Here is a 19,289-nt window from a genome sequence, read left to right as displayed (position 1 = left end):
CAGACTACATAAGTCTACATCAATATTCATCTAGTATCATGGTGGCCAATACCAAATTCATTATTTACATTTACATTTAACTAGCTCTCCAGAAACTAACATTAGAATATAGACTCAATACTTATAAATAATTATGTGCCATCAAGTCGTCATCAGTTCTTAGTGACCACATAGACTTTCTCCATGATGATCTGACCCTAACCTCATCCTTCAGGTCTTCTAATGGTGATACTCAGCCACCGCCTGCCCCCCACAAGTCCTGCTACGCTGCCTCATCATGGCAGGGGTGAGTGTTCCTGGGAGGGATGAGCAAAGAATATTTGGAGTGTGTGCAAAGCATAGATATTCCCAGAAGGGTCACCCAAGGTGTGAAGGTCATCCCAGATGCCTAACTAAAGCATGCAGGCACCGATATTGAGCAGCAGTGATGCAGGAAGATGCTGGAGGTGAATGATCACATTAGAGACAATAGCAAAGGCATCCATTCATTCCATAGGGGAGAAGGCAATGGTAAACCACTCCTCTATTTTTACCAAAACCAGATGGATAGAAAATATAAAATGATACTTATAATTACCTTTTATAAATAGGCACAACATTCCCAGGATTATGGAAGACAACTTTATTTTGTATTTTCTGAACTGTTACAAGAAGACAAAGCAACATGGAAATTTATACACTTTGCACCCAGGACTTTGCAGACTCCTTTAAAGGAAAAGAGCTTTTTAAGAGGCTCATTATGGAGCATCAACACCGTTCTGGACATTACATAGTACACAGAAAATAAAAGATAACCTCAAGCCTATGGAATTCACATACAGGGGGCGAGGGAGAGAAACCAATAATCCAAAGATTGGAATTAAATTTTGTTAAACTGCACATACAACACAAAGACACGGTGTGGATCACACATTGATGGATCAAGCTTCTCTGCAGATTCGTGAAAAGCAGAATGGGAAGAGGAATTTGAAAAAGTGACTCAGGATGCACACCCATATTCTGTGTAAAAATAATGCCACAATTTACGTATATTTTATAAGAGGAAGGAGAAAGAAGAGAACAAGTCATACAACCAACCCATGTTCTAGAAAGAAATCCATATATCCAAAATCCATATATCCAAAATAAATATTTGAAAATTAATAAATATATCAAAACCAACCTACTGAGGCAAAGAAGGAAATTACAAAAGAAAAACAGCCAATGCACAGCTTAGCTTAAGCAGTGTAGTCTATACAGACCATCCTTCATCTCTGAGGAAGACAGTCCTAGCACAACTGCAAGGTGAAAAATATATACATCAAAGGTTGTTTTTTTTTTAAAAAAAAAAAAAAGATTAATGGAAGCAAACTTTGTCATTTGTTAGATTTGGCTAAAAATAATACTGTCAGATGGATTTCGAATTAATAGGAACTTTTTGTAAAATGGGGCCAGTGCTGATTTAATTTCTTGAATTTGTCCTCATTTGCTGTTTCCACAGAGCATCATTTCCCCCCCATGCTACAGTAATTTCACCCAAACTTATTTACTGTACAAGGAGCATGCAACAGAAACCTAGGTAGAGCACTAGCAGTTCTGCAGAGTCCTATGTCTCACTCCAAGGAATTCTTACATTCTACTGAGCCTCAGTTGGGAAAAAAAGAGAATGTCCTCCGGAGGTGGTCCCTCTGACTCTATCTTAAAGTTGGACACTCTATCCCCATTGCTATAATCACCACTATCTGAATTTTAACAGACTGGCATAGAATATAAACCAAAGGCCAAAGAACCACAGATTTTTGTTCAATGCTATATCAAAAAGTTGAGAACGTACAAATACTTATTCATGAGATTGGCCCCAAGCTCCTTATTTCTTAATTTAAAGCAAAAGGGAACAACAAACAATATACCCACATTGAAGTCCTTTCTCAAGGAGCTCAATTTAGTGAAAATGTTGACATGATGGTTGTAAAACAGGCTAATTTGAAAAGCATGACCATTGTAAGAGAGAAAATGCAAGAAAGAACAAATATAGAAACTGATAAAAGATTAGAAATCTATTGCTTTACAGGAAAAAAAGTAAGGGGGGGAAAATCACAGCAGTTAGGCACAATCACAGTTTCAAGGTTTTCATTTCCACCCATTAAGGTACGTCAAGGCTTTGCTTGTGTTCCCAAATCTGCCTACAATAAGCAGGTGGGTCCAGGATGATCAAGTTTCTCACAGTGGTCTGAAGGATCCTGAGCAACTCTCTGAGGGCACTGAATCTGCCTCCACCCCTTTCTGCTTCAAGAGAACAATATAGTTATTCATGTATTGCAAATTTCCTTGAATTGTGTATCTTTTCTTTTGCACTGATAATTTTTTCTATTTTGTTTAAAATGAGCATAATGCCCTGGTGAACAGGAGTGGTCATCACAACTAGACTGCTGGATAAGATGTCCACAATACAAGCTCTATTTAAGTGTTACAATGTATTGGTCATGCATACATCCCTACAGAATCCTGGCAAGCAGGCATTTCAACATGTATAGTTGATATGGGGTCAGGTTGCTAATCAACTAATTGTTGGAAGGACAGTTGTACAACTTCAAATTGGCGACAATTTCAGCATCACACATGGCGAACTTCAACAGCCAGAGAGAGTCAGTGGTCATCTACTTTAGCTCTTTTGGCTTTCAGGGAAAGGTGCTGCAATGAAAAAAAGTATATTTTTTTAATGTATAGTTTCATAAATGCTCTAAAGAATCAACACTTCATCAAAGAGTTGATCAGAACTATCAGCCTACTAGTAACACTTTCAATATTGCTTTTAAAGCTCTACTAAACTCCATTTTGCCATACTGCCAAAAGCATAAAAGCATGCAAACATTTGCCAATACAGATCATTACTGTTTTGAAGTTGTAAAAATGTTGGTGCCTGGCACTTAAAAAATAATAAAATGAGGAAAACACACCTTGCAAAGTTGCAGACTTTTGTGATTCCTTTCTATTATAATAATGTCTTCCACTATTAATCGGATGGAGTAATATACTCATTGCAAGAAGAGCTCCTTACCATACCCATTGCTTGCCTGATATGACAGATGGTGGCTCAGATTAATTCAAAGGGCCAACTGTAGTTGTTTTCTTTTTCCTCCTGTTCTATTTGTCTTCTAAAGAAAATATATGCCACACTCCTTGATACTAAACTGCGTCATCTCTCTTTACATTTAAAAATCAAAGTGACTTATTCATAGAACAGCATTTCTTAACAATGGTCCCTCTGTCTTCCAAGGAAGACCTGCTAGTTCCTACTGCTTGCTGAAATGACTTAATTGTAATTAAGAGCATTTCAAAAATAATGTTTTTTATTTGTTGTTGACTTTTTAGAAATACAGCCACTCCTTGTTTAGCAACTAGCTTGCTTAGCGACCTTCGCAAATGTGATGGTAATAATAATAAAAAAATCATTTTCCAAAGGAGCAGCAAGTAGAGAGAATGCCCACTTTGGATCTAAATATTACACAACACTATAAAGATTACTATACCACTTTCTACCAGTTTGTGCATGAGCTCAGATATAAATGGCTAGCAATGCAGAGATGCAGTGTTAAGTATTTACCTAAAACTCCAGGCGTGCCCTTTCAGTTAATAGAAAACTATTATACATCTTGCTTTCTTGCTAATGGTACATCTAGGCTTGTTACCAGAAACTGAAATATTCACATTTTTAACACTGTGTTCCATTTTGCTAAAATAGTTGATATCTATTATTTTGTAACTAGCTTTCCTCAAAAATTATAGGAATAGTACTCCCAGTCAATAACTTGAAACTACTGTACAAACTTACTATATGCCTACACATTTTGATAAGACTAGAATTAGCAACCTCCAGAAGATTTAATCACAGCAAAATGTTGCCTTGTGATGTACTATAGACACAGACATGTTTCTACTGCGTGATATTTAGCATTTCATAGAGCACATTTTCTAAATATGCCACATAATTATGAGAACAAATCTCTTAAGTTATGTCAGCATTATTATCCCATTCTTGCAAATGAGAGGGGAATGGCCTAGAGCTGAAGGAATACATCACTTGCTGAATATCACTAACCAGATGAAATTGGCTCAAACTCCAATTCACAGGGTTAAAATTCCAAGAATGGTATGTGAAATCCTATTCTCTCCCCCATTAGCCTTTTTTTAAGCCATTTTGTGGAACAAGAATAGTTAAAACTAGCTAGATTCTTGGTGAAGGAAAACACATTTTCAGCTTTGAACAATTACAGGCAATCACTAGGAATTATACCACCTAGTTCCTGGTCTCCTTATGCAAGTCACCTTTGCATAGGGTGGCCACCATGTTTGCATATACTGTATACTGGTACAGCGGTCACCATGTTACACATGTGCAGAAACCAACCACCATTTTGTGCATGTGCAAACATGATCACAACATTTCAGTTTGCATTCTGCGTACTGGTAGCTGATACGGTGCACTGATCAGAACACAGAGATAGGATGGGTTAGTTCCACTAATTCATCAAGAAGCAATTATAAACTTTCAGCTGAATTTACCAAGCAAAATAAAACGGGAGCAGGACAGAATCATTCTGACAGGTGAAAGAGAGGCAGGATATAAACACAACAATCAACTTTGTAAAATAAACTATGGTTGATGTTGCAGGGTGCTAATTCTCCTGAGAAGGAACACACTATTTCATGCCTGTTCTTGGGTTCTAAACTATTGTGTCTATGCCAATCTCACTGAAAAGAGTGTTACCAATTATTCTAGAAATATTAGCCTGTATTATAATTATTCAACAAAGCCATGAATATTAGTACTCATAATAATATTCTACAGAATTACCCAAAAAATTCTATTTCAAACATGTTGCTTTAAACATGGTTTCCTTAGGAGTAGAAAGTTGTATTTTTCCAATAATTTACAGTAAACAAAGCTCTCTAAGTCAAAGAAAAATGGAACAAGTTCACCCATCATCATATAAAAAGCAAAGCAAACAAATTTAAATCTTTAAGTATATTATGGCCCAATAAACACTATTAAAACATAATACAAAACACAAGAAGATATAAAATAACAAGAGCTGACAATACAGCAATGGTACCGTTTGGAGTCTATGCCGAGCCTGTACCGTTCCTTGCTGATAGAAGTGAGGGGCCAGTTCCAATAACCAAGCAGATTCAATAGCTGTAACATCTCGCATGTAATACTTTGAAGTCTGTATAACTTCATTGTATACTACCCTAAAAATAAAAGATAAAATAAAAATAAAGTATACGGTGTATGAGACTTCACACCTGAGCTCAGCATTAATTATCTTCCAATATTTTACCCTTAGCTTAACTCAGTGTTGTGCAAACTTGGCCACTTTAAGATGAGTGGACTTCAACTCCCAGAATTCCCCAGCCAGCCATGGGGAATGGGGAATTCTGGGAGTTGAAGTCCACTCATCTTAAAGTGGCCAAGTTTGGACAACACTGGCTTAACTTCTTGGCATGGCATGACATTGCAGAAGACTCACAGACAGTTTGGCCAGATGAGAATCTTAACTGCAGACAAGTATAAAGCTGCATGAACAACAATTGACTGACTGCTACAGTGCAATTATTTCAGGGACCTTTATATATTCTCAAGGGTTTAAATTCAAGGCTTTTTCCTCCCACTCCTTCGTACCTTGATGTCTGGTGACTGTGTTACTGTAATAGGTTTCTCAGGACTTAGAAAAGAGAATAGCAGTTTGAAAGTATTATAAGTGCAGAACTTCTGCACATCCTTCCTTGCTCAGGTAAAATGGTAGCTACCTTCTCCGTGAATAAAAGGGTGGTTAGCAAGAGGATCAAGAAAGGTCCATCATAACAAACTTTTCAGTAACCTAACCCTTTTTCCCTTTCAATAAATCTGATTTAAAAAAAAACTCTGCGACAACCCTGCTTTCTGATGATATGCTAAGAGTCTCACTAACCTCATCCCTTACAAAGCTCATGATAAAGAGCATCCATTAAGAAAACATTTAAATAGTATCCCATTATCACTCCATAAGAAACTACTCATAATGTAAGGCTTACTATCTATAAATTTTATGCTACAAATTAATATGCATCTTCCTACTTGGGTCTGAAGAGATTTAAAATATTCCAAGTGTTTTGGAAGTCAGCTTTACATCTCAGCATACCGAGAAAGAGTTCAAAGAAAATACTGTACACTGCATGCAGAAATATCCCTGAAGAGCCGTATGATCTAATTATGACCTTGCATAGGAATTAGCAATACTAGTATTTGCTTGTTAGGATTGAGCCCAAGTTGTTCCTCTCCATCCAGACCTACACAGCCTCCAGACACTGAGCTAGGACTTTGATGGCATCACCAAGTTGGCCCTGGGTCAAGATGTACAACTGGACATCACTGGCATACTGGTGATACTTGACTGCAACCAACGGATGACCTCACCCAATGGTTTCATGTAGATATTAAACAGAAGAGGAAAAAGCATTGAATTCTGCAACATCCCACAAGTGAGGGACTGTTGGTGTGATCTTTACCCACCCATTAATACTGATTGGAACTAGCCACAGATAAAGGAGGAGAACCACTGTAAAATGGTGACTCCCACCCTCAACCCTCAAAACCAGGGCAAAAGGATACTGTAGCCAACAATACTAAAAGCTGCTGAAAGATCAAGAATCACACACCACCAAATAATCAGCAAGTGTGATTAAACATATAGTGTGTACTTTCCGCAAAGGCAAACCTTTTAACATCCTCTAGCAGGCAATACAAACAATTCCAAAAGCAGTCACTATGAAGACTGTAATCAAAAATCAAAGGAGTAATACTGAATAGCATTTACTCAAAAGGAAGAATGCAGCAAGAAGAATAAAAAGCAGTTATTTAATTTCCTAACCATTCCATTTTGCATCTTACAAATTAATGTGCCTTTTAAATTCCAATCTTTCAAATCTAACATGTTGTTAAAGATTGGCTCTCAATAAATTACAATATCAAATTCATACAATTAAAAAAAACATTCAACTTACCAACGAGGAGGTTTTTCTGCATAGAGCACTGAGGTGGGATGGATATGAAGTTCATGGTCATCACGAATAGTCCTTGAAATAGCATTATTTCAGAAACACAATATTTATTTACCAAAGCAACATGTCTGTGTTTGTGTGCAATACAGGCCACTATCTATTTCCTTATATATTAGCTTGATTGGGATGTTACTGATCAGCAACATTTTCAGAATGCTTTCCCAGTTTTCATTTGAATATTTTGAAATCTCTTTTTCATTTTGTTTTTCAAATGAAGGAGATTTTGTCAAGAAAAACATGTGTCTCCCCTCACCCTAATTGGATTTAACTCAACTGAATTCACTATCAAGAAGGTCAGTTGGCCAAAACTGAGCAAGCATACTAGGGACCTATTGTTCCAACTGATGGCTATCTGTTATGAACTCAAATTATGATAATTTTATATATTTTCTGGTATTATGATCATTTTATCAAGTATAATCTTGACTAAAATTCTTCAGTTCAATCATGACTAACTTGTGCTTTATTGACTAGTTTAATGAAAACAGTAGTATTTCTGTTGGTTTTAGAAGAATTTACTAGAATGAATTGGCATATTTTGTGCTTATATCTTCATGTAATTGCTTATTTTTTAATTACTATACTGTGGATGTTTTATATTAATCAATTACTGCCCACCAGATGTTGGGCTAAAATCAAATAAATAAATTTACCTGTAGGACCCAGTAGAATGAAATCTGGCTGCATTAGCAAAAAATCCAGAAACAATACACCTTAGAACAGGGTCTGGATCACCTAAAATAAAGAGATGGATTTATCATTTTACAGAGGGCATATATCAGAGATAGGTACCTTGGTGTTCTCCAGAAGTTCTGAACTTCAAATCATAGCAGCCAAGAATGGGACTTACAGGAACTGAGCCCCAAAATATATGGAGAGACAAGGTTATCTTTTCCTGTGATACGTGAAAGGCTCAAGTTAAAAAGAAAAAATAATAACCAACAATCACAAATTATTGGTGGAAAAAAGAAAGGGTAAGTTCTTCTAAAAATACATTTTACTGACACAAAAATAAGTGGATATTAAGAGAAGATGCCTATAAATAAAGAAACCAGTACTATTACATGCTGAACAAAACAGAATCATTCTATTCTGCAAATTAAACATTAAAACTACATAGGAAACACACTGCTAAAGTAAGCAGTTCATACCTTCACTGGATTTTTTTGGCACTTTAAACTTGACAAGAAGTTTTTTCAGCTGCTCCCTTACAATTGTGGCTCTAACAAGGCCTTTATAATTCAGAAAGTGCTCCTGACACCACTGAGAACTTTTGTTGTGCTGCAAATGAAAGGGAAAAGCTGAACCACACCTACAAAATTTCTATCAGAAAGTGTTAGCTTCATATGCAGTTTTCTTGTTTCCTTGCTGTCACAGGAATGAAGATATTCACAACCTCCCCCACCCACTGCAGACTACTGTACAAGGCAAAACCAATCTCAAAACCTTAAAATCTTTTGAAAATAAAAGCAGTGCAGTTTGCAAAATAGACTCTACTATCTTGCTAACTCAGATAATAAAATGCTTTAAACCCACTTGATATCCTTTTTGTAAATCTCATGAACTGTGAAACCTGCTGCTACTGTTTAATTTATCTGCATCCTAAATCTTAATTTCTACTGAGAAAGCCATAGCAGATGGCAGAATTCTGCAATGAAGACATTAACACTGACAAATGCACATACTCCAAAGATAAGCAAATATGCCCCAAGTTACAGAACACAAGTAATTATAAAGATTAAGAATCTCAGCTTTAATTTTAAATATTGCATATTCCTATCTCTTGCCGTAAGATAGATGATTGTTAAAGAAGTATGTCTACAAAACATGCAACATGCTGCTAAATCTCTAAAATCACAATAGGGTTTTCAGTTATCTGTGCTGAGCTTCTTGCCTTCGTTACAACTAAAATTGGCTTTACTTGTTTTAGAGATCCCATCCAATGTTAATTATTACAATTGATATTTGTGGTCTAAATTCACATCAGTTGGAAGTCATGGCTGGAAAAACCCAAAGATCTTTTTGTACTTTAGTTTAGTTTAGCTGCTTACTTTTATAAAAGCTTCATAGACATTAAGCATCGTGAGATGGTCACCCTCCTCAACAGCAAATTTTCTATGTTCTCTAATCTGAAAGGGAGAAATCTTTTATAAAGCAAACAACAGAAGCAGGAATCTTTTTTCTTGGTGGAGATACAGAAATATCAATAGGGCTGAAAACAGTCAAGAATCCTCTAGGCTTTTCCAACTGTCAGCTGGAAATCTGTTATGAGTTATTTCTTTCAATGTTTCCCACAGGAGGTACAATTTTGTTTTGAACACTGTTCATTGTTATCCATATTATCCTATTTCACTTTCAAGGAGGAGGAGGAGGAGGAGGAGGAGGAGGAGGAGGAGGAGGAGGAACATTTAAAACTGTATTGCATTTAAAAAAAACCTGGAACAACTGTATATTTTACTGATATAAAAGATTTCTACTTAGCCATTATGACTTAAGGTTTGTACAAATCAATTTCTTAAAAGTATTGCAACAGTTTCACCTTACACAAAATAATGTGTTTTCTAAATTGTTTTCCAGTGAAATAAACCCAATAGTGAAATACTGTAATCTCTCTCCCTACTCTATAACAGACTTTTCTTTACACCTTGAAAAAAAGTCATTTCTTTATTTGGACAATATTTATTCTACTTGTCCATTTCTTGTAAAGTAAATGAAGTACTTAACCACTGCAAAATAAACAAAACTCACAGTGAAAATTAAGAAACGCAAACAGAAATCAGCTAAGCAAAAGGAAACCAACAACACCAAAAGAGCCAGAAATAATAATGCACAAGACTCTGCCAGACTACAGATTTGCAGCAATAATGAATGTTTGGCTACCACTTCAACATCAAAAAGAAGAAGAAGAAAAAAAGAATCACAACAAAGATATTTTCATATATTTACAACAACTATGAGATGCAATGGAATATGCAAAAGAGCCAGAAGATTCACTAAGGAGATGATCCCTTAATTTTTTGTTTATAAGTTAATTGATCAGGGATGCAAAATCTGTATCTCCAAGGCCACAGTCAGTCTCACAAAGCCTTGGTTCCAACTCCAAGGCTCTATCCAAATGTTACTGTAAAGCTGTAATTGTTAATATGACACAAAAAGAAAATTGTTACATACAAAATATGAATTAAGTTAGATTGCTTTCATTTATTTAATCTATTTAATTTTTGTCCTAACTCTGCTCACTGTTTTGTCTCGGTCCCAATTACCTTTTGGAATGCAACACCAGCATGCTACTTAAAGGCTAAATGTGAACCTTGGCCCAAAAAAAGATTACACATTCTGATTTAGGACTTTAAAAGTAAAAATACAATAGCTGTGTGATCCAGGAACCTAGCTGTAGTCATATTCTTATCAGCTAGTTTCTAACTGAAGTGGAGGTTGCAATGACCATATCAACCTTCTTTAAAAATTATGATTGCAGCTGGCATGTCAATATAAGCTAGATAAAGGTGCTCCTGACCATACTAACAAAACTGGGCAATCAAGAGCAAAGCTAGTTCCAGGTGAGTTCCCAAATTGTAGCCCCTTGTTTTCAAGAGGAGTGAAACCCAAAGAGGTTAAATCTGCACTTGAAAAGAGTTTTAACTAACCAAGAACACAATAGTCTTGTCAGCATTACACTTCAAAGTGTATTTCAACAGGTACAAGTACTCAGAAGCAAAAGCATATCAAAAACTACATAGTTAAAGCACAAGTCACACTTAATGTTTTTACTTAAATAGCTAATGAGGAGGCACACAATATGAATGAAAACAAGATACCCAACTGTATAGGTCAATGCAAACAGTCTGGAAGAGTTTCAAAGGTATGTTGGTTGGTATAGACCAGCACTTACAGCTTGAACCTTTTGGTTTGGAGGAACTGTGAAGATATTTTGGATTTGCATCATGGATGCAATGCTCAGAATCTCTTGGGAGCAGCCAAAATTTCCTACAAAATGATTTAAGGAAAAGTGGGGTGGGGAAAAGAAAATTCATTGTCATGGAACAATACTTCATTTGTTACACCTTTCTGATTAAAAAAGCTACAGCAGTGATAAAAATACTACATTACAAAATAACCTAAATATGAAAAGCACTCAGGTGAACTTTATAGAAGCAGAAAAAGGGGGAAAGCTTATTTTCTCCTTATGAGAACCACTTTTCTTTCTCTCAAGAATGGTTGGTCATTGGCCAATGGTCCCACATATTAGAACAGTGTCACTGAAATTTTGCTTCTGTTTTGTATGGAGAATAGAAAAACTAAATGTCACTTGGAAAGGAGATAATCTAATCCAATCATTTGCGTGTAAATCCTGACTATATTCCAGTACTGTCCGGCTGTGTTTCTGAACCAGGTAATGGATTAAAAGGTTCCAGCTTTTTCATCTTATGATTAGATTTGAGGAGTCACTTGTTCACATTCTGATTTTGAGCTTGTCCTTTCAAGAGGGCTCAAGAAATAGAAGACACATGAGTGTTCATTAAACCTGGACTGTTACTCTAAAAATGCAAACTCTAAATTACTCTAAAAATTACTCTAAAAATGCAAACCTTAATTCAGGGATAGGCAACATGTTGCCTGGGTGTATCAGCCACCTCACTTAGTGGCCACCAAACTCTCCATTACATGTGGACTTAGCCTGTAATGCTACAAAGCTAAGCACCAGTTTCTAGTATATTATTATTTGGAAGGGTACCTTTGGGCCCATAAAGGTCTCTCTGCATGCAAATATGCGTGCTTATGTCTTAGTTTGTATTCTGGTAATTGGTAATATCACTTTGTGGAAGGCAGCCATTCTGTGAATGTACCCACCCACATACTCTCAAATCTTCAGATATGCCCCTGGCATAAAAAAAAAAAAAAAAAAGCTATTGACTCAGTTCAGGAAAATGGCCAATTTCAGCATTCCAGCTGCAGTCACTTCTCCTGGAATGAATGCTGCTACCTTAATTTTCAGCAGCACCATTCTGAGCTGATGCAAAGGATTGATATATATATATAAATGCCATGCACAATTCCATAGATTGTGGAATCTAAGGAATATTTGGCAAGAAGCAAAGCAACTATTTCCAGCATTAGTAGTTCTAAAAGGCAGGGTAAAAACAGTCATTGTACTGTAGCAGTTAAGATGTTGGATCTTGACCTGAGAGATTCAACTTCAAGTTCACGCTGAACCAGAGTTCACTGGGGAACATTGGACCAGTCACTCCTTCTCAACCATACCTACCTCACAAGGTTGCTCCTGTTGAAGGAATAAAATTAGGGGAGACCTTCATGTATCCCATTTTAAACTCTGAGTTTAGGTAGGATATGAATTTAATCTATTACAAAATTAAATCATGAAGATTTTTAAACTGTTGTGTTGTGCAATCACAATACTGTATCTCTTACACTGCTTTCTCCATACTCCTATTCCACTCTCATGATCCAGATGTCTATCACATTAATGAAAACATATGGCAAATTTATTTTTAATGATAAATGCACATTAAAAAATTCTAGTTATAAAGTAAGAGGAATTAACTATCCAAATTATAATAGCACATATTACCTGATTCTAGGAGCATCTTTGCAAACATGGGATTTAAAGGGAACTCTGCTATCCTAATTCCCAGAGGTTCAGTGAGACGACAATATTTATCAAGTCCTGCAGGAGAAAAATCAATGATACAGAAGGTAAATACTGGTAACTCAGAATGACTTAAATATAAGGTATGAAGAGCAAAGAAAGACACAACTGACTATTATTTTCCAGAGCTAAAACCATATTCCTGGATCTTTTTATTATATGGGTTGCTACATCTTCAACCTAGCATTCATATAACAAAAATATAATCAATTATGAATGTTGAAATCTCCATACCCTTTTTTTTTTTTTTACAGAAAAATACAATACCTCCCAATATTTTCTCAGCCTAAAATCTTAAAAGAATCTCTTAATGACAACCTAATTATATAAAGTGTATTGCTTCACTCTCATTTTGCTTTTGCCTTTGACTTTTTAGACCTGATCTAAAGATGAAGCACATCTGCAGGATATAAAATTATTACTGACAAAAGTTCACAATCGAAATGAAAAATGCAATGACAATCAGAGGATTCTTCTAGAGTGCAAGAAGTTACCAGCAAAAAAACACTGCAGCTTACTGAGGATTTCATCAATCTTTCTAAATACTATAAACTGTTCATTGAAAACTTGTGCATTACTGAGCTTTCATGAAAGTACCTATTTCATACCCAAGGAATGAGAGCCCACTCACAGCAGAGTTCAGATGCCATCACAAAGAAAGAAAGCTGAGAATGCAAAAGGCTCAATAATATTTCAATATCAAATCTGAAATCATAAATGCACCACTGATAATCAAGCAAAGAGCAGCTCTTTGAGCAAACTTAGCCCAATGAATGGTGTTGCAATTACTTAGTAAGAACAAGCTCAATCTCTGTAAGAGGAGTTCCATTTCTTCTTTTACACCCCTACTTTATTACTGATGTAGTTTATGTAAAAGCAGTGTTTCTCAACCTTAACAACTTTAAGATGCATGGACTTCATGCTGGGGAATTCTGGGAGATGAAGTCCACATATCTTAAAGTTGCTGAGGTTGAAAAACACTGATGTAAAGTAATTTAAATTCTCAAAATCTGTTATCAAATATATTTTACTTCCGTTCAATTCCAGACAAGGCTTCTGTTTTTAGCCAACTTTTAATTTAGTGCTCTGGACCTCTTCCTTAACAATCAATGCACAAATACCTAAGAATTATATTAATTGATCAGAGCAGCAATGTATTACTCCTGTAAGTGATGAGTAGCACTCATTTGCAAAGAATGTACAAGAAACACTGCAATGGGGATTATACCATGTTAACAGCCACAGACATTTCTTCTCAACATTCGGTCTAAAAAAAAAGAACTGCCTTTCAAAATTTTGGCATGCATTTGACATAGAACAAGCAAATTTTCAGAGTGTTCTGCATCTGAAATAGGTACTTTCATGAAGGCTCAGTAATGCACAGAAAAAACAAGTTTTCAACTATTTGAAAATATACTTATAAGCCTGGTACTTTAAAAACTTTAAAAACAAGACAGTTCTGTTTTGGTTAATTAATAAATAATACCTATTTGTGAAGGCAATAATGTGACTATGTTTCATATCCTCTATAGTTAAAAACAAACAAACAAACCATCTTACCTCCTAAGGCATACAATAGCTCCAGAGCTTGCACCATTGATTGAGCTGGTGGAGGCTAGGGAAAAAGTAGTAATATTATTTGCTCTGCTTGCTACAGAAAGATATCTTCAATTTACAAACCTGCCTTTCTGTGAATCCAAGGAAGATCAGGTAATCTCCTATTGTTGTCTACTTAGCTTCAGCAAGATTGGCACACATTATTGTACACTTTGTGACTTATAACACAAGGAGAGCCAGTTTAGTGTAGTGACTAACCCGAAGCTCAAACAGCAGGAGCTGGGAAAGAAGCCGTGTGCCAGTGTTTTAACCTGCTTATTAAAGGAATAAAAGAGCAGTAGAAAAATGAGTGTAGATACATGCTCAGTGCCTAACAGGCTGGGGCTGTAAAATACCTCTACATATCTGAATATACTGAGAACTAAGGTCTGCAGAGGGATTATACAATTCTGTGAGAAAGTATGAAGTACAAAGTCAGTGTTTTGGAATGGCCAAATCAAAGTCTAAATTTGAACCTGGACAAAAATGTAGCAGAACCTGAAATGAGCAGTTCATGCGGGAAAACCCCCCCAATCTCTTAAATGTTATTTACAAGAAACAATTTGTTATGGATGAATGCACCAAAGATTCTGAGGGGACAATTTTTCACGCTGGTACATTGCATGTCTGTTTATTTACAGGATTTATATGGCCACTTATCTCATATACACCAAACCAAACAGCCTCCCCCATCCTAGCCCAATGCTTGGGGGAAGAGCCAGGTCTTCATGGCCTTCCTGAATGCTACAACAGTAGGGGCCCCTTGGATCTCTGGCAGGAGGCTATTCCAAAAAGGCTGGGGCAGCCACTGAGAAGGCGCTCTTCTGAGGTCCCATTAGATGACAACATTTAAGGGAAGGGAGCATGCCCACCCTATATAACCTAGTAGGATGGGCAGATACCTTCGGGGAGAGGTGGTCCTGCAAATAACCTGGCCCTGTGCCATGTAGGGCTTTAAATATCAAGGTGATAACCAGCACCTTGAATTGGACCCAAAAAGCAACTGGGAGCCAGTGCAGCTTATGCAGCAGTGGTGTAACTCGGGTGAACCATGGGACACCCAAAACTGTGCTTGGTGCTGCATTCTGGACCAGTTGCAGCTTCCAGATGGTCTTCAATGGCAGCCCCATGTAGAGAGTATTGCAGCAATTCAAACAGGAGGTGACTAAGGAATGAGTGACTATGAGCAAGGCCTCCCAGTCCAAGAATGGGCACAACTGGTATACAATATGAATTTGTGCAAAGACCCCCCACAGCCATGCGTGCCAGCATGGCTTCCAGCAGGAGCCATGAGTCCAGGAAGACACCTATGCTGGATAATTTTATGAAATAAATGAAACTACCACCAACCATTGGTGTTTTTTGTTCACTCAAACTTCCTTTAGTATCTACAGAACCCACCTGAAGCTCTGATAACATACAGATAAGCAAACACTTACAAAACCTGAAAAGAAATACTTTTTCACAGAACTCAAAGTATGTGTCTACTTACCTTCACATAATTTTGAATCCTGTTTAATGCAGCCAAGTTTGTAACTATGCAGTTTCTCTGCTTGAGAGCACTGCACTCAGCATATAAAGATCTATAGAAGAACTAGACACAGCTATGTTGGAGGCAAGGTTTACTGTATGTGCAAACCTCACCACGGTTATGCTTGTATGTGTAGTCTGAAGCAAAGTAATATTAAACTAATATATAAAAAGCATGAACTGAGAAGCAGAAATAGCTTCTTCTTTGGGGATCTGCCCTACTCTGATTCAAACAATAAAACACTGCAAGGTAGGTTGAACTGAGAGTGACTGATCCACAGAGCTCCAGTGAGCTCCACAGTTAAACAGGGACTTGACTGTGGGTCTTTATGGCCCAAGACTAACATCTTCATCACTTTACTACACTCACTTTCATACTGGGCTATGGTTTGTTAGGTTTTGATGATTTGTTGAGCGTCTATTAGTTAATTTCAGAGAACATGCATACGCTCTCTCTCCCATCACTCATATTTCCATGAGGTAAGCCAAAATAAAAGGCAACATGAAAGCCAAGCAACATATTTATTCAGCCTTTCGAAATTACCAGCCACCCAATGAAGACAACATAGAAAATGAACTGTACAATGGAGCAAATCCTTCCTCCTGTGCCGGTCATACCATCTGCTGGATGACAAAATAGTTACCCCTGTTTTACAAGTCTTCTTACCCACCTTTGTGGAAATTCCTGACAGTCCTATTTACCATACAGAAGTATGGTAGGAAATAGAACTTAGAGATACTATAAAATGATAGCAGATCTCAAGAGTTCTTGTGTCTCACTGATAATCTGACAAACATGAAAGATTAAACAAGGTTCTTTTACTTACTGAGAGGAAGGGAAACCTAAGCACGTTGTCAATTCCTAATGCCTTAAGCTGCAAGATAACTGGTGCCAGGTTACTTCGTTGCATTTCAGGAATGGTGGACTGTGGCAACTTCTCAAAGTCTTCCTCTGTGGAGAAAACAAAGTCCTTCGTGATTAAGTTTTAAACGTAAATCCTACCCCATTGTAAGATTTCAGAACTCAGTTAATAACATATATAAATTCAAGGTGTTCCAACTGATAACAATCAGGGCTATGCAAACCCTTTAAAAGTGGTGCCTTAGAATGCACAGAAACATGTACAAAGCACCTCTTTTTGAATCATTAAAGAAGCTACATATTTTTCCATACTTGTGCAACTGATTTAGAAGTTGCTCCTGGCTATCTCCACATACTGCATACTGCAGTGGCAAAATCTGCATCTGCAATACCATTTTACAAACCCAGAAGAATATGGCAAGGAACTTTGTGGGAAGGGGGGGAGGGTACCTTCAAGTCAGTGTTGAGTCCTGGTGACTACCTGGATACGTCCCTGCAGTTTTCTTAGTAAGATTTCAGAAGTGGTTTGCCCTTGCCTTCTTCCTAGGGCTGAGAGAGAGTGACTGGCCCAAGGTTACCCAGCTGGCTTTGTGCCTAAGGCAGCATTGAAACTCACAGTCTCCTGATATCTAGCCTGATGCCTTAACCACTACACCAAACTGGCTCTCAAGGGACATTTATCTGGCTATAAAGAAATGTTTCACTGGAACATTCTACAGTACAGACTCTTGTGCAGCATTAAATAGGATATGATGGACTGCAGGAAAAGTATATTACAGGAAAATCTGCTTCCATAACATACTGAGGAACATAATGGGAAAGAGAAATAAAAATGAACCGTAACATTCTGTTTTGGGGTTGGGAGGTGGATACATCTGATTATCAACAAAATTCCCTCTATGTATTCTCTTATTGCAAAATATTTTTTTAACAGTCTGCATAAGGAACAGGTATACAACTTTATTTTTTAATTATAAAATCTTCTTACAGACTATAAAACTGAATTTATTATTACAATTCTCAGTTACATAGCTCAATTATGAAACTATTGACAATCGATTAAAATTCCACTAATAAACACACTCTACCTGTGTAAAGTCTGTAACATTTTCCTGAGCGATTCCGACCAGCACGACCAGCTCTCTGATTAGCTGAGGCCTTAGATACTGGGACAACCACAAGACATTCAATGGCTGTTTTTGGATTATATGCACGAAGTTTCACAAAGCCACAGTCTATGACAAATGAAATGCCATTGATTGTGATAGAGGTTTCTGCAATATTAGTAGCCACTATTACCTGAAAGGACCAAAGTAAAAAATAAGTTTAATACAAGTTCATTGTCCCTATTCATAAACAACTAGGTAAGCTTGAGAAAATAACAACCATGGCTTGTTTGAAGGGCTGCCTTAAAACCTCACAAAACAACAGAAACAAAACTAGAGCTGTAAGAAATGTTTATTATTTAATCTCGATTAATGAATATGTAACAGGAACAGCCATTTCAAAACACTAAAATCTTTTCAGTAAAGCATTATTTTAAGTTAAGTATTTTAAGTATTTAAGTATTTAAGTATTTTAAGTTAAGTCTGCACAAACTATAGGTTAGGAACAGATTCCTAAAGACAAAATCACAACCCACAGTCAATATATAAAACTGCCAGAATAAATAGCCAAACTGTTAGATGGAAAGCCACACTGCTGTTTTCCTTTTTAAAAATAAAATTAAGAACAACTGTTCCTTCATCTGACATTGAAAAGGAAAGTGCATAATTAAGTAGGATAAAGGAGGAGGGACAAGAAAAAAGAGCACTGATGCAGAGGAAGGGTTCCTATTTTTAACAACATCCCACTAGAGCCAATCTGTCTCATTTGCATTCAACATTTTTAACAGCCAAACGAACAATTGTGATCTGGAATGTCATAGCAGATTATACATTTTTGAACACGATATAAAAAATAATCATCTCTGTATCTGTCAAGTATGATATAAACCATCTCTATGCATATCCTACCAAATTAAGTGAGAAGATGGTATATATATATATATATGTGTGTGTACAAACACACACACATACATATACATACATACACGCACAGAGACACACACACACACACAACACACAGAGCAGCCTTACCCAACTGGATATTCTCCAATGTACTGGAACTGTATCTCCTATAATTTCCAGTTTGAATGTTTATGCTGAAAATACTGGGAGTTGCAGCCCCAATACAGACCCAGGGCACCAGGCTGGGCAAGGCTGTATAGAAACAGTAAGTAAAATACTTTACCTTTCTCACATTATGAGATACCCTCTCAAAAACTTTCATCTGCTCAGTAGCAGGCAATCCAGCATACATAGGAAGAACACGCAGATGCTTCTTCATGCCTGTGCGAGCGATGGTTCGAGCTTGTTCTATCAACATAGAAACAACTGTTTCTACTTCTTCCTAGAAAAGTATTAAAGTGATTGACAGATTATATTATATTTACCTTCAAGAGTATAGCATGGGGCTGAAATATTCTAAAAACTTAGCTCTTGTAAGATTTTT

The 19,289-nt window shown here is 36.7% G+C and overlaps 1 protein-coding gene across 2 annotated transcripts in view; it reads right to left on the bottom strand.

Annotated features, from left to right (window-relative positions):
* Positions 1-607: 607 nt before the first annotated feature.
* The window catches only part of DHX35 (DEAH-box helicase 35), a 43,091-nt gene continuing 24,409 nt past the window's right edge, over positions 608-19,289 (bottom strand). For both annotated transcript variants that reach the window (XM_025177590.2, XM_007422367.4), the window contains 12 exons: positions 19,029-19,187; positions 17,825-18,035; positions 16,702-16,826; positions 14,309-14,363; positions 12,671-12,766; positions 10,973-11,067; positions 9,132-9,209; positions 8,232-8,361; positions 7,734-7,815; positions 7,024-7,095; positions 5,094-5,232; positions 608-2,670 (listed from right to left, as the gene is read on the bottom strand). In XM_025177590.2, coding sequence (XP_025033358.2) covers positions 2,626-2,670; positions 5,094-5,232; positions 7,024-7,095; positions 7,734-7,815; positions 8,232-8,361; positions 9,132-9,209; positions 10,973-11,067; positions 12,671-12,766; positions 14,309-14,363; positions 16,702-16,826; positions 17,825-18,035; positions 19,029-19,187 — 1,287 coding nt within the window. In that variant the 3' untranslated portion in view covers positions 608-2,625. The remainder of the gene's footprint in view (positions 2,671-5,093; positions 5,233-7,023; positions 7,096-7,733; positions 7,816-8,231; positions 8,362-9,131; positions 9,210-10,972; positions 11,068-12,670; positions 12,767-14,308; positions 14,364-16,701; positions 16,827-17,824; positions 18,036-19,028; positions 19,188-19,289) is intronic.

The sequence above is a fragment of the Python bivittatus genome, unplaced genomic scaffold (genome assembly GCF_059951505.1).
Source record: "Python bivittatus isolate LINGU-HERP-01145 unplaced genomic scaffold, Pbiv_v1 ctg000700_np1212, whole genome shotgun sequence".
Classification (NCBI taxonomy): domain Eukaryota; kingdom Metazoa; phylum Chordata; class Lepidosauria; order Squamata; family Pythonidae; genus Python; species Python bivittatus.
The sequence above is the reverse complement of the archived record's forward strand: the minus strand, read 5'-3'. Positions and strand labels throughout refer to the sequence as shown.